This window comes from Augochlora pura, chromosome 6, assembly GCF_028453695.1.
Source record: "Augochlora pura isolate Apur16 chromosome 6, APUR_v2.2.1, whole genome shotgun sequence".
Lineage (NCBI taxonomy): Eukaryota > Metazoa > Arthropoda > Insecta > Hymenoptera > Halictidae > Augochlora > Augochlora pura.
The window spans coordinates 24263208-24282202 of record NC_135777.1 but is presented as its reverse complement, the minus strand read 5'-3'; the positions used below and the strand labels follow the sequence as shown (position 1 = coordinate 24282202).

Sequence of the window (18995 nt, the reverse complement as noted above, 5' to 3'; positions counted from 1 at the left end):
CTCGTTCTAGCTATGTCTTCTCCTGCTCCCTATTTCTGTAAGGCCGCCTACACGCTTCTCGTACGATGTCCGGCGAGGAGCAGGTAGGTTCGTATAATTGAATTCCCGTTCAAAATAGGGACGAGGGAGGATCACCACGAGGTGCAGCAGGGGGAGTGAGGGGGAGGACCGCCGCTACCACCGCCCCCTCCCCCCTGCACTCTGGGGTGTACATTCACCTCGGTGGTCCGTCCAGACGGCTGCATCACCATCCTACGCAGCCGTCACATCGGGTACGACAGTGTCGTCGGGGGTGTCGCCAGGTGACGCCTCCAATACTAGAGTGCTGCAACCACGGGCCCGGGCGGTCTCTCTGCCCCCGGAGCCCAGGGTTGCAGCCATCGGCAGCTCCCCGAGGAGGAGGACGAAAGAAGCCTTTCGATGTCCGCTCGAAAGTCTACAGTTGCCTACGGAACGGTGTGGAATACATTTTCCAACAGCGGCGACGTTCCCAATTCCGTTGACATACGGAAAATCGTGCTATGCCTCTGTCTCTGTCTATGTTTATGCCTACGCCTGTGCCTACGAGATTGACCCGTTTCAGCACCGCTTCAAATTGTCATAAAACCGCGCAGTCTAGGCGTAAGAGAAAAATGACTTAGGGTCGGTCTAGAAAGGAGGCTTTTTTAAAATAGCGAAGGGTTTACAAATGTTTGGAGCAACCAACGTAGATGCATACGTAACGTACACGCTGTACAAGACACACAGTGCACGGAGGCGCGACAAGATGAACCATCTGGTGGTGATGCACTGTACTACCGGCAATGGCTCCGTGCACGAGCGTGGAGAGAGAGAGAGGGAGAGAGAGAGAAAGAGAGAGAGAGAGAGAGAGGGAGTGAAAAAGAGTGGAGGAGTGAAAGAGAGACACAGGTACGAGACGAGGTTATAGTGTGGTATGGTGTGAGGTAGCCACCAGTCAACAGCGGAACGGAGACGGAGACGGACACGGAGACTGAGACCGAGACTGAGACGGCGACAGAGACGGAGACGGAGACAGAGAGTCCGAGGTAGCCCGTGCCCGTGGCTCTTTGTAACGTGACGCGAGGGTGTGCCACCTAGGTGTGTGTTGTGATCTATCGCTGCGCTCTGAACGCGAGTCGGATAAGTGTCGGCCACGGCCCGTCGCTGTTCAAGAACGAACATAAGGTAAGGCTAAGACAGGCCTGCACGCGGAAGCATAACGTCGGAAACGAGGCGAACCCGTCGTCGGAGGCGTCCCCGTCCCAGCTCTAGCAACGATTCGAGCTTCGACTCTCGAGCCTCGAGCCAGTCGAACGTCGGAGCGTTCAGAGGTTATATTTCCCGATGACCCCTCGCTCTCCTCGACCGTCCCCTTTCCATTCCATTCCATTCCATTCCTTTCCTTTCCTTTCACCCTTCTCTTCCTCTCGCGCCTCCACTCCTTCCTCCGGTTCTCCCTCTCGATCCCTTCCCGTCGTTCAGTTTCTTTCGTCCTCTTTCATCGAACGAATTTCTCGCCGATAGAATACCGTTTTCCGTTTTATCAGAGTCCCAGGGCCCCTTAACGCCGCGATAGCCTCCGAGAGCCTCCGAGAAGAGCCTCGAGAATGTCGCGGCGTTCGGTGAACTCGCTCGATCCTCGATCGGCCGAATCTTTCTCCGCTTTCGGCGTCTTTCCCTTTTGTCTCACCGCGTATCCTTCCTCCTCTCTTTCTCTTTCTCGACCGTGGCCGCGGCCGCTGCGGCACTCTCATGCTCGTTCCGCACACGCACGAACTCTTGCACACCGACGAGCATGCCGCTTCTTTTCTCGCGAGACACGGTTTCAGCCTTTCTCGTGCTAACGAATTTCGTAACCTTCCCCGATAACCGGAGTCAGCTGACACCCTCTACGCTTTTGGCACCTGTGCGAAACTTTACCATATTCTCCGTTTCTCCTCTCCCAGCCATTTGTCCCACTCTTTTTTCTTACGTTTTACCGATCCCGTCCACTTTGGTGTCGTCAGAATCGCAATCGTTTCGACGTAGATGCCGGTGCGACGGATGCACGAGGACGAGAATGAGGATGAAGACGAGAGATAGACGCGCGCGTTCGAGAACGTGGAGGGTAATCGGAGCAGCGAGCGAGGCTAACCGAGTTGGACAGTCGTGTTGATATTTCGGCGCGCAGGCTTTCTTGCTTGACAGCGTGACCGGCCTTGAGCCCCCCTGCGTTCTCCTCCTGCACCCTTCACCACCATCCCCACCAGCTAGCTATCCCACCAGGCTCGACTAGTACACGGTATACTATATGTATACTATGCTATATACACTGCAGATCAGTGTTCCTCAACGCGAGATTCCTCAGCTCGGAGATTTTCTCCGGTTCCAAAGCCCGAATCCCGAATAACCGACTGCATGCGGACGTCTCGATTTCGCGATCCTAGTTAAAACTCGCGAAGACCTTCCCGACCGACAATCTTCCCACTTTTCGGTCAAACAACCACCATCCTCGATCTCGATCATCTTATCCTTATCCCGTCGAATCTAACGAGCATGGACCGCGTAAATTGGGAGCATTTCAGATAATTTCGAATGAACCGTCGGATCAGGTGATGGTGATGGTGTGCTTGAACAACGGACGAAAGAGGGAGCTGTCGACGACGACCTGCGACCGCGACAAATATTTGTTAAATGCCGGATGTTTTTCGTTGGATTTCATCCGAGTACATTAAATTTCATTATAGTTTTGTAGTTGCACTAATTATAGACGAGTCCCCGGCACGAGTTCTTTCTTAGAGACGTTTAGTCTCTCTATGCGATGGGAAGTGATTTTAAGGTTAGGTGTCGCAGGATCGATCTTTTTCGCGATTGCTCGAACGAATTTTCAGCCGACTCGGCCGAATCGCTACGCCGATAAATGCATTCTCGTTCGAACGTTATCCTGTCGTTATCAAATCGAAGGTCGAACGTGGAATCTAGCTCGTAGACGCGTTATCTTTGATCAAGGAACTTCAAACCGAACGAGCCCTGCGCGTTCTCTTACCTGGCAGGCAGAAGCGGCGGGCAGAGAGGCATGTCAGTTAAATCCGTTGAAAGCGCGACACACCGCCGCTTCCAGCGTAACCGTTTTATAATCGAGGAAAGAAAGCGCGAAAACCGCTCGGGACAGAAGGAAAGAGGCAGAGAAAGAGACGGAAAGAGAGAGAGAAATAGCGATAGACGAGGAGTGGGAGTGTGGACGTTGGTTCGAGAAAGAGAAATAAAAAGCGTGCGTAGTAATGGAGAGGGAGAAAAATAGATTGAAGAGGTGGAGGCGCGCGAGAAAATCGTTCGCTCGAGGCTGACTGTTACAGAAAAAAGGAAACGGGATCGAATGTATGGGGCGTTAGCCTATAGCGGTATACACCTATGTGTGTACGTGTATGGTTCGCAACGAGTAATAACGCGATTAACGCGACATTGAAGCTTGATACTCGCTACGATATGAAACTGCAGTGAAGCGATTAACGTTCAAATGAGTCAGCGTTCCGTCGGACTAGAATTTTAGCTACCTTCGCCTTCGACCGATAGGAGTCCGTTTCATCGTCTATAGTTTTTCTACATGCTTAGCAGATATACCAATAAATTTACATACCTTACAGTCGGGAGACTCGTTGCTATGGCTCGAAAGTATCTGCTTTGGAATACTCCTCTCGACGTTATTATTCCTTCAATGTTTCGATACGATGCGCGATCACCGAAACTTGTGCGATTCTATGTTCGCGGTATGTACGTAGTTGTTCGGCCCCTCGGTCGTAGCTTACTCGACGAAGAGGTTAGTGTCAACGATAACGACGCCGCTACCGTTAATACGTATGTACGATCAATCTTGATCGACTAAAATTTCGTTTCGTCGATAATCCCGCGCACAGCGTACATACACATATGTATTTTGAATTACTAAGAACTCTGCGACGTTAGACTCGTTGACCAAATGTTGGTGTTTCGAATCAAACTGTTTTCTACTATTTTAGCCGCTAGGTGGGGTACGTTTTGAAAAGTGCTGGTTTTCAAATTTCAACCTCTGCACGAATCGCGCGCATTGCGAATGGAAAAATAGGGGAAAATATCATCTGGTGGAGTTGTTAAAAGGTTTGAATTCATCCTCGCGACCGAACGCGTTGCCACCGCAGAGTTACAATCGCTTTCCGTCGTCGTTCGTCTCGTAATCGAGTAGCTAGAAACATGCGATATTATCCAGTGGAATTTCTGAAAAACGACGACCCGATTGGTCGGGAAGTGCGAGTGTTTTCCAACGTTAACGTTAAATGGATTCTACAAGCTGTACCTAGTGTCATTCCAAAAGCGATCTCCACACCTTGGCACTCCCCTTGTTAGTGCGCGCCGCGGCCGGGCCGGGCCGGGCCGGGCCGCGGGCCGGGACCGGGGCCGAGGCAACACGCGAGCGAGTAAAAGCCGTTGCCGTTGCCGTTGCCAGTTTGCCAGTGGCGGCGACGCGTCGGCTCTGTCCGTCTGCGTCTGTCCGCGACACTGTCGCCCGTGGTAATCGCTACTCGAGATTGCGCAAGCTTCTTCTCGATCTTATCACGACCGCAGAATGTATACATTACACGTGCATGCACGAGCCCGACCGTGCGTACATGCGATGCAAACACGCTCTCCGTCTCCGTCCCTGGCTACGCGGGACATAGACCAGAGTTGTCCAAGTATACGAACGGTGTACCGAAATTGCCGCCAGGTATGAACGAATCGCGGAAGAGCATTCCGTTGCTCGAGTACGTACAGTTGTATAGCATCGCGTTGCGGGTTTTCCGAATCGTGTTCATTGCTGTGTAACTCGGTAGCGGTGTTCTCACGGTCGGTTGTGGTCTAGATCAAAGAATTGGAATCAAGTTTTCACTTTTGTTCGCATCGACATAATATTTCTCTCGCGCGAACCTTTTGCGCGGATGTACGTAAAATATGCGTAGAATGTGCACGTGCCCGTGTAACTGCCATGTATCGTTCAGAGTATTATTCTATCCGTGACGCAAGTTTCATAAAAATCTCGTGTATCAAAGGCTCCTCGTGTATATCGTATCGTTGCATGTTCCCTTCTCAGTAGGATAAGTTGGCCGACTGCAATGTTGCACCGGTGCAGCGGTTGTCGAACAGTCGGTAAAAGGAAAACGCTAACGCGATATGACAATGTGCGCGCAGAATGCAACGTAAATAACTAGGTGAGCACATGTGCACATTACTCGGAGAATTGCGAGTTGCGCGTCGCGCGAATGTCTCTGACCGTGTTATATGTATGCAGTTCCACACCCTGGATGGAAAAAGAGGAAAAAGGACGAGGTAGATGGATGGTTAGACGGATAGACAAAGAGGGAAAGAGAATGAGAAAATAGAGGGGGAGAGGGACGAGGAGAAGGAGCGCGCACTGGAAACTCCTTGAATCCTTGAGACGCGGATAGACCTAGCGCGACTTATGAATATTGATGAACCTTTCTCGACGTACCTATACGTACTTGTCCCGGCCGCGGCCGTTCCTCGTTCATTACTACTCAATGCCCATCTTCTTCTTTTCTTTCCTCTGCTTCTACCGCGACTTATCTAAACCTCGAGCTTTTCCTCTGTCTTAGATATTTACGGCACTGCAAATATTATGGCGCGACCAAATTACCTCCGTGGAAAGAAAAGGACGTAGCTAATTTGTGGAAACCTCTCGCTGCGCTTTATGCCGAACGCACATGCCGGATAAGTTAGGTACGTATAGAACGTACTACGATCGTTCTACAAATAACGGAAGAGCTTTCCTCATTTCGTTTCTCTGTCCAAGGTGTCCCTCCCTCTCTCTCTCTCTCTCTCTCTCTCTCTCTCTCTCTCTCTCGATTAGTTTAACGAGTTCAAAATAGTACATTTACATTTCTTAACGAAGATTCCGCGCGATTTCACTTGGCTGCACAAAGCAGATCCGAGCGTTAAAATGCTCCTCGTTTGAAACAATAACGTCTCGATTAAAAAACACTCGATCTTGTTCAGCGTGTTCGAGACGTCTCGAAGGATCAGAGTAGAATTGACGAGGAACGTAAGCCACGTTTCTGTGTAGGTTGCGTTCCGTCCGCGTTGCTAGTCCTATATGAATATTCACGATCGTTCACTACCGCGGCAGCTCGTAAACACCTCTGAAAAAAGTCTGCTGAGGACATTGGAAAGGTATAATTATAATACACGTAATGCGATCTCCTTAGAATAATGGGTAGGGTCGGGTCCGCCAATTTTCACCATCTTGCATGCATACCGTATGCACGTGCATGTAGCCGCATACGTATGCATCTAAAGTCACATCGATAGAAATGAATTTATAGAAATAGATGAAACGGTACATTCAATGGCGTGACGTTACTCTACCGATCTAAAAGCAAGTATTGGACTTGTCTTGCATAAAGAGTTGTACAGAATACAGGAAATTCGTAAGGAAACTCGATTCGCGAAAGAATGAATTGGCATCGAGAAGAGATAAAGAGATGAAAAACAGCAGCCGATCTCGATCGCAGCGTCGCAGGCGGCACACCGCAGGCGCGATCGGATCAGGCGGCCGGACCCGGTCGATCCTCGAGACTCGAGATCAATGCGATCGCTAGATCGTTCGAGTCCGGTGCGGCAAAAGGACCAGCAGCCGAACGAACGATCGACTGTTCCCTATCGCGAATGCTACTTTTCTTCTCGGTAAGCGAATGCAGCGTGCCGCGCGGCGCGGCGCGGCGCGGCGCGGCACGGAGCGGCGCAGCGCGATCGCGTTGGGGCAAGCGAAAACAAAATGCGGCAGCGTGTATACTGTATAAGAGACGGTAACTGGCTGTTGCAGCTGGTCCAGAACTGAACCGGTTCTGGTTCTCTTCTGCTTCTTAAAAATGCCCCTCGACCGGCTATAATAATTTTAATTGACACCCAGACCAGACCGCTGACGCTGAGTATCCAAGATCGGCGCGTACGAGGCTGCTGCCGAGCTGCTCGCGAGAAAGAGCCTGTCGTGGTCGTGGTCGTGGTCGTGGTCGTGGTCGTGTCGCGTGTCGCGTGTGCCTGGCCAATGAAAAATCAACATTCTTCGAGATTTTTACGTAATCGCTAATAAATGCATGGCCGGTCGCCTACTTCGTCTGGATGTCGTTCCCATTCTTCGAATTGCTCGCGCACGGCCGTACACTACCGTCTGAGAAAACATTTTCGTCGCGAAATTCACGGCTGATCGGAGAACGTAATCCAGTGTAGGTTCCGGTATAGGCACGTAGTAGCTGTCGTTGAAAAAATAGCTATCGTCGGAGCGTTCCGAGAATATTGTGCGAAGACGCGCTTCGGCCCGATCGAGCCCGCCGAGTCGCGTCGCGTCGCGTCGCGTCGCGTCCCTTCGGCCCGGGTGAAAGGAAAACTCGCGCGCCTCTACCCCCCAGGTGAAACGGAGAACGAAAGATTCCACGTTGAACCCGGCTTACCCGACACACAGTGGCTCCAGAGCGTCTCCCTACGCTAAATTTCCGACTTTCGACGATTCTCGACGTTCACCAATGGCTTTACGAGCAACGATACCGAGCAAATTTTATCCTTGCAATCGAATAATCGTAAATTAAAGTTCTCATCTAATATGGATTTGTATGACGCAGCAGGCGGCAAACGTGAAAATATTGGAGGTATTCTCAATCCGTTCTTCTGTAATCTAAACAGTATTCTTAAATAAATAAAACGATTGGTCGACATCGTGAAAGTACAATATTGTCGTATAGAAATATTGGAACAATTGATGAATTTGCGCCTCCGATGCTACCGTTCGAATTCAAAGCTAACGCATAGGGCAAAAGATCCGTGTAAAATGAATTCGAAAAATCATCGCTAAGCTGACGCGATTGCAAAATTACCAGAATGGATAGTATTTATAGCCTCGTCGAATTTAATTCGATTCGCGTCCGAAGGGGTTAATTTGATTAATTGTAAGAACTGTTTAAAAGGTCGGTGTACTCGAGGAAAAAGACAGTGAAATTCCCCTCCGAAAAGGAGGCTTACGCAACCGCTGGTTGGCAAAGTGTTAATTATCGAATGAAACGCGTTTCACGGAAAGAGCCCGCGTATCGGGCATAGCGATAGGTTGCTTCGATCGGCAACGGTCGCGGTTGCACACACTTTCTAAAGCTGTACGTATTACCGAAGGATAGAGCGTAACGGACCGACGTTTGATTTTACCGTGTAAAGCACGGTCGAACGACGCGACCAGACGCGACGACAGCGACGGCGACGACGACGACGACGACGACGGTACGACGGTTGACCGTGGTTCGCGCACCGCGTCAGTCGTCGGCCGCGCCACGAAACGGTATCTCGAACTCGGAAGCGCGTTTCGCCAAAGAGAAGTCGCTAGCTAGACAGTGGTCGCGCGAGGCCGTTCTTTTTCCGACACTGATTATCCCTTTATCAGCCGCAGACGGCGGACAGCCTCGTTAACCGCTTTGTTCTTCTTCTCGTTTCTCGTTTCTCGTTTCTCGTTTCTAGTTTCTAGTTTCGAAAAGAAACCGTTGAATCGAGCGACGCGGCCATTTCCGACCAAGCTACGATTCTCTCGCGTGTTACGGAATCGATGAATCGTGGGTTCGATAGCACGGTGCAGGTGATAGCCGAAACACGGTCGTCTTGATCGCAACGCATAGTCAAGTCTGCTCTAAAGGCACGATACCTCTATTTATTATGTCTGTCGTGGGAAACGTATTTTTCAAGATAGTTTCCACGCAACCGCTAATCGTGACCGCGATCGAAGGTGTAGCGCGAATCCAGGCCGACCGAAAGAACCGATCGACGAAACGATCGTCCGATCGAACCCAGTCGACCCGCGGTGCCTGAATCGGCCTGTAGCCGGCGACCCGCTCAAAATAGAGCCGGTGTGTACTCTAAGGTCATCGATCCCTCTTCCGCGTCACCTGCCGTGTGCTATGCCTACACGGACACCTTCCATCGTGCGACGGAGCTGTAGCTGCATCGCGCGCGGCATCGAGTCCGCTAGAAAATCCGTGGTAACGGATCGCGATAACTCGCGCGGGCTTCCTCGCTAAAGATATATGTATGTACGTAACCGACTAATTTCGAAACGGTCCCCAGCGATCGGTCCCCGTCGATCGGTCGATCAGCCGGAAGGACCTCGAGCCGCGGCGCCGGAATTATCGATGGCTCTCGTTCGCGGAGAGCCAGTCTCTGTGCCATGCCGGCGGAGGTTCGCGCGTCTGGTAACGAGAGCGGAATGCCAGCGAGATATCGATACGCTTCCCACGCTATTGGCCAGAGTGGAGCACCGGCTCGGCGCAACGCGGCCTATCGGCCAGTTCTTTATCCCGAGCTCCGAGGCGAACTCGTTTCGGACGGAGCAGGGCGGCCGTCCGTTCGGCCGTCCCCGATTTTCATTGAAATTCAAAGTCGTCTAATCACGGTCACGTAACTCTACTCGCGACTCGAATTAGTTCGCGAACGCGCCCGTGCCCGCGTTCTCCTCTCGATCCGACGAGGATTCGAACGCGCACGGTTGGTGTCGTTGACCCTCGACTACTATTCGCCGCGTGTGATTCATTCCAACGTACCCCTAAACGGCCGGCAATGAATCACACGGGAGAAGTTCGTACACGAAAATGATTCAGGAAGTCTTCGGGGGCCGGAGAGCGCCGATCCGCCGCGTCGGCTCTCGACCCGAGTGGACACTGCGAAAAAGAGAACACGCGCGCCGATCGGCTGGGAGAAGCTCGACGGCGTGGCCCGGCTCTCTTGGCTGGCCGCGCCGCGCCGCGCCGCGCCGCGACGACGTGGTCGCCGGGGTAGGCAGAAAAGACCTTGAGCCGCGTCACGTGACCACGAAGGTACACCGGAGTTGGGTAGGGCGGTTGCAGAGGGCCTTGACCTTACGGTCGGTGTCGGTGTCGGTGTCGGTGTCGGTGTCGGTGTCGGCGTCGGCGTCGGTGGCACCGACGAAGCCGTAGGCCGAAGTTAGAGCCGAGCCACGCTCGATCTTCCTGTAGTTATGGTGACTCGCGAGGTCGCGAGTCGTGACGCGACGGCCCCGGGTTGTCTCCTCGACCGATTTGCTCGCGCAAAGGTTTACAGCGACGTCTAATGCGACTCCACCCGAGCACCGTTCCCGTTAGCCGTTAGAGGAACCCATTGGCTCCGCGCGGACTGCCTCGACCTCGACTCGCGACCGCTCCGCGCCGCGCCGCGCCGCGCCACGCCGTCCCCCGAATGCAATCGATGCCATTAACGTGTCCAGTTAGGATGACGCCTCGATCCGAGTTCGTTTCCTACAAACGATCCAACCGGTTCGAATCGAAACGCGATCGAGGACCGGTGCTTCGCTTCCCAACTGGCAGACGATCGGGTCCGATGGACCGGAACTCTACCGACCTTGCCGGGACATCGTAGATGCACACTAGCGGAACTCCGACGCGTGCGAATCGAGTTCGCGTCGCGTCGCGTCGCGTGCTTCCTTTCGAGAATCGATCTCGATCTATCGGCGTTACTCGACGATCCATCGAAGATTTCGAGATCCGATCGCGCTGCGTAGCTTCGGAGATGGTAACGAGCATCGTCGAATGCCTTTCGCGTATTCAACTAGACTCGACTAGATGAATCAATCATGTAACAGAAAACTGATCGACAGATTTTTAATATCATCGTCGAAAATCACAATCACTCTATTGGAATATAGGGTACTGAATTGTAAAATAACTACGACATTAGTTTGAATGAACTATTTCTTTATTTGAAAGAGGAGATGGGGAGAAGGAACGTCTTTGGAATCTTTGATCGAATATCGGAGCAGTCATTACAACAATGTAATACTGCCGTTCCTCCGAGTTCCCAAAAAATATTTTAAAAACAATCCCACCGCATTTCCATGCTGCGTCGATTCGAATGAAACACATAAGAATAAGGACAGAGGATATAATAGGTTATATCGACGATTAACCACAAGCCTTTTCCCATTTGAATTGCAGATCCGCGGGGAGGTCCATCGCCATTCGGAAGCAACAGATCCCGTCCGATGCAGAATGCTGCAAAACTTTCTAACCGTCCAGTGGGTCCGGGGCGTGTTACGAGTGTGCCGCAAGATAAACAGCTGAGAATGTCTGCGACTGCGACGACGACGGCACCCACCTCCGTGTCGGGGACCGCGCCAAGATCCTCGTCCGCTGGCTCCACGGCTCCGAGCACCTCCGACTCCACCTCTGCGTCCTGCACCGCCGCCTCAGCCTCCTCTCTGGAGACCGCCGCTTCGCCAGCCCCCACGTGCTGCCGTTGTTCCCCGACCCCCGGCAGACACGCGGCCCGCACCTCCAAGGCCGGCAAGAACGTCTCTGTCACGACGATCAACGCGTTTCCGAATCAAGACTTACACGATGGTAATTCATCCCTGGGATCTGCTAATAAATCTAGGCGATCGTTGCGATCCTAGATTTAAACTTTCCAATTGTCGGATCCGATGATTTTTAGCTCGGGCAACGGCGTCCGAAAACGCGCCTTGGTTTATAGTCGAAATAGACGAGTTGGCAGCCGGCGCACGGTCGTAAAACTGATGATTGTTTTTATGAAAAGGTATCTGCAAGTATCTTACCGGGCAGAACGGCGTCACGGTGTCCGTGGTATCGAACTCTGGGCCCGCCCTTGGATGTGGGAACGCGAACGTGGTGTCGCCGACGGGACTCGGAAGCAGCACGGGCATCCATAACAGAGGCATCGGGATCGAAGTTGGTCAGAACGCTGCAGGGAACGACACCGAGGACAGCGACGGCGAGATAAGCAGGATCGATTTTCGAGGCGTGAATTTGCGTACGAAGAAGAAGCGGGATGGGTCGGGGAACGGCGAGAAGATCGGTGACGGGGACGTCGACGATGGGAACGGCTGCTACGACGGAAACGACGTCTCGCAGCAGCAACCCGAGAGACCCATGTCGTGGGAAGGGGAATTATCGGATCAAGATATGTCTTCCAACACTATTACAAATCAGGTAAATGATGTTTGGTTAGCTATCGACGAACGCGAGGTTTCTATTCGATATCGACGTGCTCGTTCCTCCGCAGGACCCGCTCGAGGAAACCTCGATGGAAGGTGTCCAGGTTTGTGGTTCGAGTCCTAGACCCATGGAGTTAAAGTTCTCTGCAACATCGGAAGCGGATTTCCGATCTAGCCCAGGGATAATGTTAAGCTCCTTTCACGATGCAGGATTGTCTCTGAGTCACAGTCAGCCGATGCAGCAACAGCAGCAACAACAACAGCAACAGCGAGACATGGAGAACATCGAACAGACGCAGCAGACCAATTTGCCTCTTTTCGTAGGCGGCTACAATAGCTCTACCCCGAATCACAGTCCGGTGTTGAACCCGAGACATCATTTGACGAAGCACAGCTACACCAGATCTCAGGTATCGCGGCACGGTTGAGAGGCGCGAGAACGTCGGCGCGCGCGCACGCGCGCAAAGTGTCGGAAATGCCAGTAACGTGCCCCTGTTATTGTCTAGGTACCGTCACCGGATTCCGCGATTCACTCGGCGTACAGCGTGTTCAGCTCGCCGACGCAGAGTCCTCACGCGGCTCGTCACTCTGCCCTGAGAGCAGGAAGTCCGGTCCCGTTGTCGTCGCTGTCCCTGCATAGCTTCAACAACTCGAATTCCTCGCTGTCGTTGTCGCACTCGCTGTCGAGGAACAACTCGGACGCCTCGAGCAGCTGCTACAGCTACGGCTCTCTTAGTTCGCCCACGCATTCTCCCATCCAACAACCGAGGCATCCTCAGCACCATCAGCACCAAGTTGCTCAAGGAAATCCGCTCCACTTGCCGGCCACGTCCTCACCCAGTGTTTCCCATCACTATTCTTCTTCCGTGCCCGGTTCCGATATCTCCTCCGAAGCGCACGCGACCGGAGACGAGCAGGAAGACTGCCGAATACCCTCGATACCTTCCGGCATCTCGACGAGGCAGCAGCTGATCAACAGTCCGTGTCCGATCTGCGGCGACAAGATCAGCGGCTTCCATTACGGCATCTTCTCCTGCGAATCGTGTAAAGGTTTCTTCAAACGCACCGTCCAGAACCGGAAGAATTATGTGTGCCTTAGAGGCGCCGGTTGCCCGGTTACCGTCGCCACCAGGAAAAAATGTCCGGCGTGTCGATTCGACAAGTGCCTCAACATGGGTATGTTGGGGAATATTGCTCGAAGCATAGCCCGACCGTATCCGATAAGCACGTTACTGAAGCGCATTGTTTTCCACAGGTATGAAACTCGAAGCTATCAGAGAAGACCGAACCAGAGGCGGAAGAAGCACTTACCAATGTACCTACACTCTGCCGGCTAGTCTGGTTTCCGGCGACAGGTCAGGCGTTGGCAGAAACTGTAGTCCGGCTCCAGCCGATAGCGAACATCATTATTCCGATTTGTATAATTCGAGTTACTCGCACAAGATGCAAGTGGTGCCACAGCTTTTACAAGATATCATGGTTGTAGAGCACTTTTGGCACTACAACGATAATGCTAGAATGTCTGGTGTTCAGCCGGGAGGAGGAAACGTTACCAGAAACAGCGATGACATGTTAGTGGGGGGTGTAGGACCTGGGACCGGAAACGACGCTGGCTCGGGAGTCGAGTGTTCGTCGAACGGGACCGCGGGGAATGGGAATTTAAACAACGGAAGCGACGGCAGATCGTGTCCGAACATATCTAGTGTTAACAACGACCAACGAGCCCCACCGGTCAACAGCAATTCCCAGTTAGGGAACAACGCGAACGGCAATCCTACTCAGCATTCCGATTTCCTCTCGAACCTTTGCAATATCGTGGACCGTCGGCTCTACAAGATAGTGAAGTGGTGTAAAAGTCTGCCGTTGGTCAAAAACATCACCATCGACGACCAAATCTGTCTTTTGATCAACTCCTGGTGCGAGCTGCTGCTCTTCTCGTGTTGCTTTCGCAGCATGAACACGCCCGGTGAAATTCGAGTGTCTCTCGGCAAGTCAATTACCTTGGAACAGGCCAGGCAGCTCGGCTTGGCGGCCTATATCGAGAGGATGCTCGCTTTTACCAATAATCTGAGAAGGCTCAGAGTGGACGAGTACGAATACGTTGCGATGAAGGTAGTTGACAAATAAATGGATCGAAGCGGTGGGCTTAAGGAAGGGATTCAGAGAGAGAGAGAGAGAGGGGGAGAGAGGGTGAACAGATTGGATCGTGAAGTAAGGAAACAGCGTACCTCTTCGTTTAGAACGTTATCAGCGATATCCTACAGCTGAAAGTAAGAACCGATAACGCGAAAAGTTAGAAAACATATCCTTTAGATCCAATCTATTCAGTTTCTCTCGATAAATATGTTCGACCCACGAGACACGAAATCGATAACTAATACGTAATGCTGTCCGATAGGTGATAGTACTGTTAACCTCCGACACGAGTGAACTGAAGGAACCGGAGAAAGTGCGAGCATCTCAGGAAAAGGCTCTTCAGGCCTTGCAGCAGTACACCATAGCAAGGTACCCCGATATGCCTGCCAAGTTCGGCGAACTGTTACTGAGAATACCAGATTTGCAAAGGACGTGTCAGGCAGGGAAGGAATTGTTGAGCTCGAAACGCACCGAAGGAGAAGGCAGCTCTTTCAACTTGTTGATGGAATTGTTGAGAGGAGATCACTGAAGAATCTTCATCATAGCCGTAAGTCGAGCACATCGCTAAAGATGATACACAGTGTACGTAGATCAACCCGATCCACGATTGGGGTAATTGCTTTCAGATTGATTTTTTTTCCATTGCAGATCCCACGCTTATAGGCTCCATAAGCTTGCGGAATCGAATATTTTAGATGACCAAGAAACGGACAGAATTAGACAAAAAAATCTATAAACCTTACGATCCATGATACATTAGTGGTGGGTGAAGGGACTACATTCTTATAGAACTAATTAGAAAGGCGAATTGTTTGATGTTTCAAGCAAGAACGAGAAATGATGTTTCTCGGCCTATGGTATGCTCGAAATGTCCAGCATGCATACATTTCTGTGCAAAAGAGACTGAAAGTATAATGGAGGAGAGATTCAGAGCATTTAATTTTACTTTAGTAACAATGTACAGAGATCGGCGATTCGACAGAGAGAGAGAGAGAGAGAGAGAGAGGTAGAGAGGGAGTGAATGACCGAGAGAGAATGAGAAGAAAGACGGAATGAATGATCGAGAGTGATAGTGTGAGAGAAAGTCGGTATCGTATGGCATAAAAGAAATGCTAAATTTTAATAGATAGTTTCGGTCGGTCCGGCCAATGAACGAGGAATAACAGAGTTTTACCCTTACGATTATTATAATGATAAAACAACCAGTATTTTGTATTATTCCGCGCTTACTTAAAAATGAGACACGGAACGATGTCTTGTATCCCGGTAATGAAGTGTACTTAAAAACATGAGTCGACCAATTGTTTACTTATAGTGCAGTTAATCATGTAATAATTACTAGTTATTAACGTCTAGCTACCGTAATTGTTCGCGGAAGATTACGACCTTTTATCTTATCACGCAAATACGTCTCACTCTCTCCCTTTTTTATCTGTTTCTTTTTTGGTTTCTTCCTTTTTCTTTTTTTTTTTTAATTATTTCTCCGTGAATACATTCTACGTCGACGACGACGACAACGTTGCCTGTCGTTTCGTCGAATCGCTACGGTTTTTACGGTTTTACTTGTTTTTATAAATAAATATTTTTATCCTGAACACACTTTCGGACCATTTTTTTAGAGACGTAATTGTTTTCTTGTAAAATCGTGCAAGCCACTCTATCGTTCGGTGTACGAGAGATCATTGTTCGTTCGTTCTTTATCGCGTTGAAATCGAAACGTTGAAACCGACGGTCGACGCCGTTCGGGGAGACACTTTTGTACAAATTTTCTGTCGAGGCGACGATTGTTTGTCGTGAAATTTTTTACGATTATCATGTTTTATTTTGTTGAATGCTTAAGACGGCTCGGGTGCGCAACGCCTGTCGCCTCTGTAATGGTGCAATTATCTGGATTCGAGATTCAATTGAGAACCCATTCGAGAATATATTGGTAGGAGAGGAGCTGGAGTCTCCCGTTTAGAAATAAGAATACTCACCTTCGTCATTGGTACTTGAGCAAGGCCGTCGTCGTATCAGCGCATCGTTGATCTTGTTAGAACGATGATCGAGTCTAGAGTAACTTCAAAGAATCGTTTTAGAAATTTGCTTCTTTACACCGTGCGCTGGGTGTTGACCAAAAACGTATGAAAATCTTGAATCCACTCCAATTGTCTGCCGGAAACTGTTCCGTTGTTCGTGGAACACTCTGTAAAAGTCAGGACAGCTGCATTGGCATCGTTTAATTGTACGGTTATAAATTAATTGACAAAAGTAATTGATATTCGGTTAATTTTCCAAAGTATTACAGTTAGTTTATTATACGTTCCATTTTGTTCCGCAAATTGGAAAATTCTTCAACCGTATAATTGAAGCAGATTACTAGATGCTTTTGTTTCTGCGAGGACAGTAAGCCTAAGAATACGCGTCTGTTGAATCCAGTTTGTCTGTGAACCGCGAGGCCATTGCTTGACGCGTGTCCCAAGAGTCGAGGAAATTCGTAGGAAACGTTGCTAAATAACAAACAGGATGAACGCGAGCGAGACGTCCATTTACGAAGGTGGCCTCGATAATTGAGCTTATTTGAATTCGTAGCCTGCGAGAGAATTCTCCCCCCAAGAAGAATTTTGCTTCGATACTGCCATTGTAATTGCCCTCGGGATCACGAGACAAAGATTATTATAAGAGGACGGACGAGGCGAAAGGAAAATTATTGTTGTACGAGCGATCTGTGGTGAGATTCTTCTGTCGATAGAGAAGTATTACTAGCACGGCGATTCAGCCGAGTATTAGAAAACGGAAATACGAAAGAAAACCGAAACATTTGTGCCTTCGATGAAATTTAGAGTATTTTAATCCTTTAACAAGAATGAAGCAAACTCGTTTTATAAAAAAAATTTTGTGATGAAACGTAGAGAAGCAAAGAGGTCTAAATAAAGCGGTTAAGAAACGATAGAAATATTGTAAATATTTTATATAGAGTTAACGATCGACAGTCTGATTAAGATTAATTATCGACGAGAACTATATCGACGAGTCTCGAATTCCGATTGGGACTTGTCAAAAAAACTCGGTGAAAACAGCCGACCAACCTGGCCTGATAAACAACGATCCTCGCAAATATGACCGCAGACAATATTTGAAACATGTCCACGACAATTACGTTCGATTAACCCATGCGGTAAATCTTTTTCTCACCACTTTCGGTTCAGACGGGGTGCAACGTTTCACACATTCATCAGCGAGTCACTTTTTATTCGACGTCGGTGCAAAACCAAACGAATCTTCTGCTATTTCTTTGCATTTTCGATCAAAGGTCACAAAGAGAAACCATGAACATTTTTCATTCGAGCCGACTAGTTTGTTAAATTGAATTTAATCTAGTTAGACGATTTTCATTGTCATCGTTGATGAGAAAAAGCTGAGAATGGGTTAAATAAAAATTAAACGACAGCGACAAGCAACCGAAATAGCGACGGAGAAATGGTCGAACCAGTATTTAGAACGAAAAGCTTTGAAAGTGCGAATTTTGAATTCGTGCCGTTATTATCGTGATATTAATTTTGGATCGAGTTTCGATGGTTGACCGCGTATACATACGTACGCGCGGCGATCAACGGCGCGAACAATCAGACGGCATCGATTCATATTAAGGGGGAGTCACGAAGTGAATAATATTGTAAATAAACGAGAGATACGGAATAATATTTTGTTGCGACGAAAGCGAAAGGAATGGGCATGCTTAAAGAGAGCGGGGAAGATCGAAAACGCGAGACTGTGACTACGTTGTGTCGTTCTTAAACGGGAGAACACGAGATAATTTTATACAAAAAATATTCTTTATACATCTTGTTAAAACTTAATTAATTTACAATTCGATTAAGGAGACAAATAATATTTATAAACTATTTGTAACTCGATCGGCATAAACTGTCTTCCGTTTGATAGGATAAGATAATCTCGATCGTATAACAGAGGAAATGATTCGTTGATATTCGTTTGCTAATCAAGACAATATTTGGACGATGCTCTGGAATCTTTATTGTGCAGACTTTTTCTCTCAATATATATATATATATAGAGGAATCAGAATATAGAAATGAACAGTCAAAGTCAAAGTTCTGTTAAAAAACTACCCAGTTTCGATAGTATGTATTTATTTTGAAAATAGTATAATAGATACCTACGTACGTTGAAACTCTAATACATAAAAAAAAATTATTTCTCGAATGTTTTCCTTATATTGTGAAACAGTTTGCATATTAATCGAAGAGCCCGACTAAACTGTTATTGGTTCAGTTCGTAAAACTAGCTTCGACTATGAACATTGAAATCTTTCGCTAATATTAATATATATATATATATCAATGATGATCAAAAAGTTTCCAGTCCAAGTACCGTTTTTAATAACGATGGGCAATGTGTAAAGAATCGGTGTTAATTGTAAAGTGTTTCGTAGCGAAATTAAACGAATTCGTAGAGTTTGGCGTCGAAACTCGAAACGTTAAAACTGTGGATCTACATGAATAGTTTAATTTATCTCACCGAAAAAATATTGTTCTGTATGTGTCTGTACGATTGTTACATTAGATTGTTTTCTAAGAGTTAGGGCGGTCCACGAAATTGTTATTTTTATAAGTACACGATCGTGAAGTCGATCGATCGATAGAAAGATAGATAGGTTGCGCGAGTGTAATCACAAGGACATTTCATATTCCCGATACATACAGATGGCTATTTAAACGCTATTAGAGGGTAATTTTATACATACACGATCATTAAGAAATAAAGAAATTTTTACAAAATGTCTTGCTCCCTTCTCTGGATCCTTTCCTAATATAATTTGATTTTCGATCTGATCGTTATTTTCTCAGAATATTTT

The 18995-nt window shown here is 48.8% G+C and overlaps 2 protein-coding genes across 4 annotated transcripts in view; one reads left to right on the top strand and one right to left on the bottom strand.

Moving 5' to 3' along the window:
* Window positions 1–3915, bottom strand: part of Kfase (kynurenine formamidase) — a 114440-nt gene extending 110525 nt beyond the window's left edge. Inside the window, exon 1 of the mRNA XM_078183216.1 lies at window positions 3617–3915. The gene's annotated coding sequence lies outside the window, so the exon portion shown is untranslated. The remainder of the gene's footprint in view (window positions 1–3616) is intronic.
* On the top strand, window positions 966–18905 carry Hr39 (nuclear hormone receptor FTZ-F1 beta). Of its 3 annotated transcripts, none has more exons than XR_013494241.1 (9): window positions 966–1185; window positions 5607–5730; window positions 10986–11390; window positions 11584–11996; window positions 12070–12411; window positions 12508–13177; window positions 13257–14113; window positions 14400–14719; window positions 14786–18905. XR_013494241.1 is itself a non-coding variant. In XM_078183207.1 (9 exons), exons 2-8 carry the CDS (start codon window positions 5715–5717, stop codon window positions 14664–14666), a joined length of 2970 nt encoding a protein of 989 aa, XP_078039333.1. In that variant the 5' UTR covers window positions 966–1185; window positions 5607–5714; the 3' UTR covers window positions 14667–14684; window positions 14786–18904. The 3 variants fall into 3 exon arrangements, 2 of the variants coding, with proteins under 2 accessions (XP_078039333.1, XP_078039334.1); XM_078183207.1 differs by having other exon boundaries at window positions 14400–14684; window positions 14786–18904; XM_078183208.1 differs by lacking the exon at window positions 5607–5730 and having other exon boundaries at window positions 14400–14684; window positions 14786–18904.
* Window positions 18906–18995: the final 90 nt, after the last annotated feature.

Coding starts and splice junctions, on each gene's coding strand:
- Hr39 (XM_078183207.1), top strand. Junction 13,178..13,256: donor CGACAAGTGCCTCAACATGG/GTATGTTGGGGA, acceptor TGTTTTCCACAG/GTATGAAACTCGAAGCTATC. Junction 14,114..14,399: donor ACGAATACGTTGCGATGAAG/GTAGTTGACAAA, acceptor GCTGTCCGATAG/GTGATAGTACTGTTAACCTC.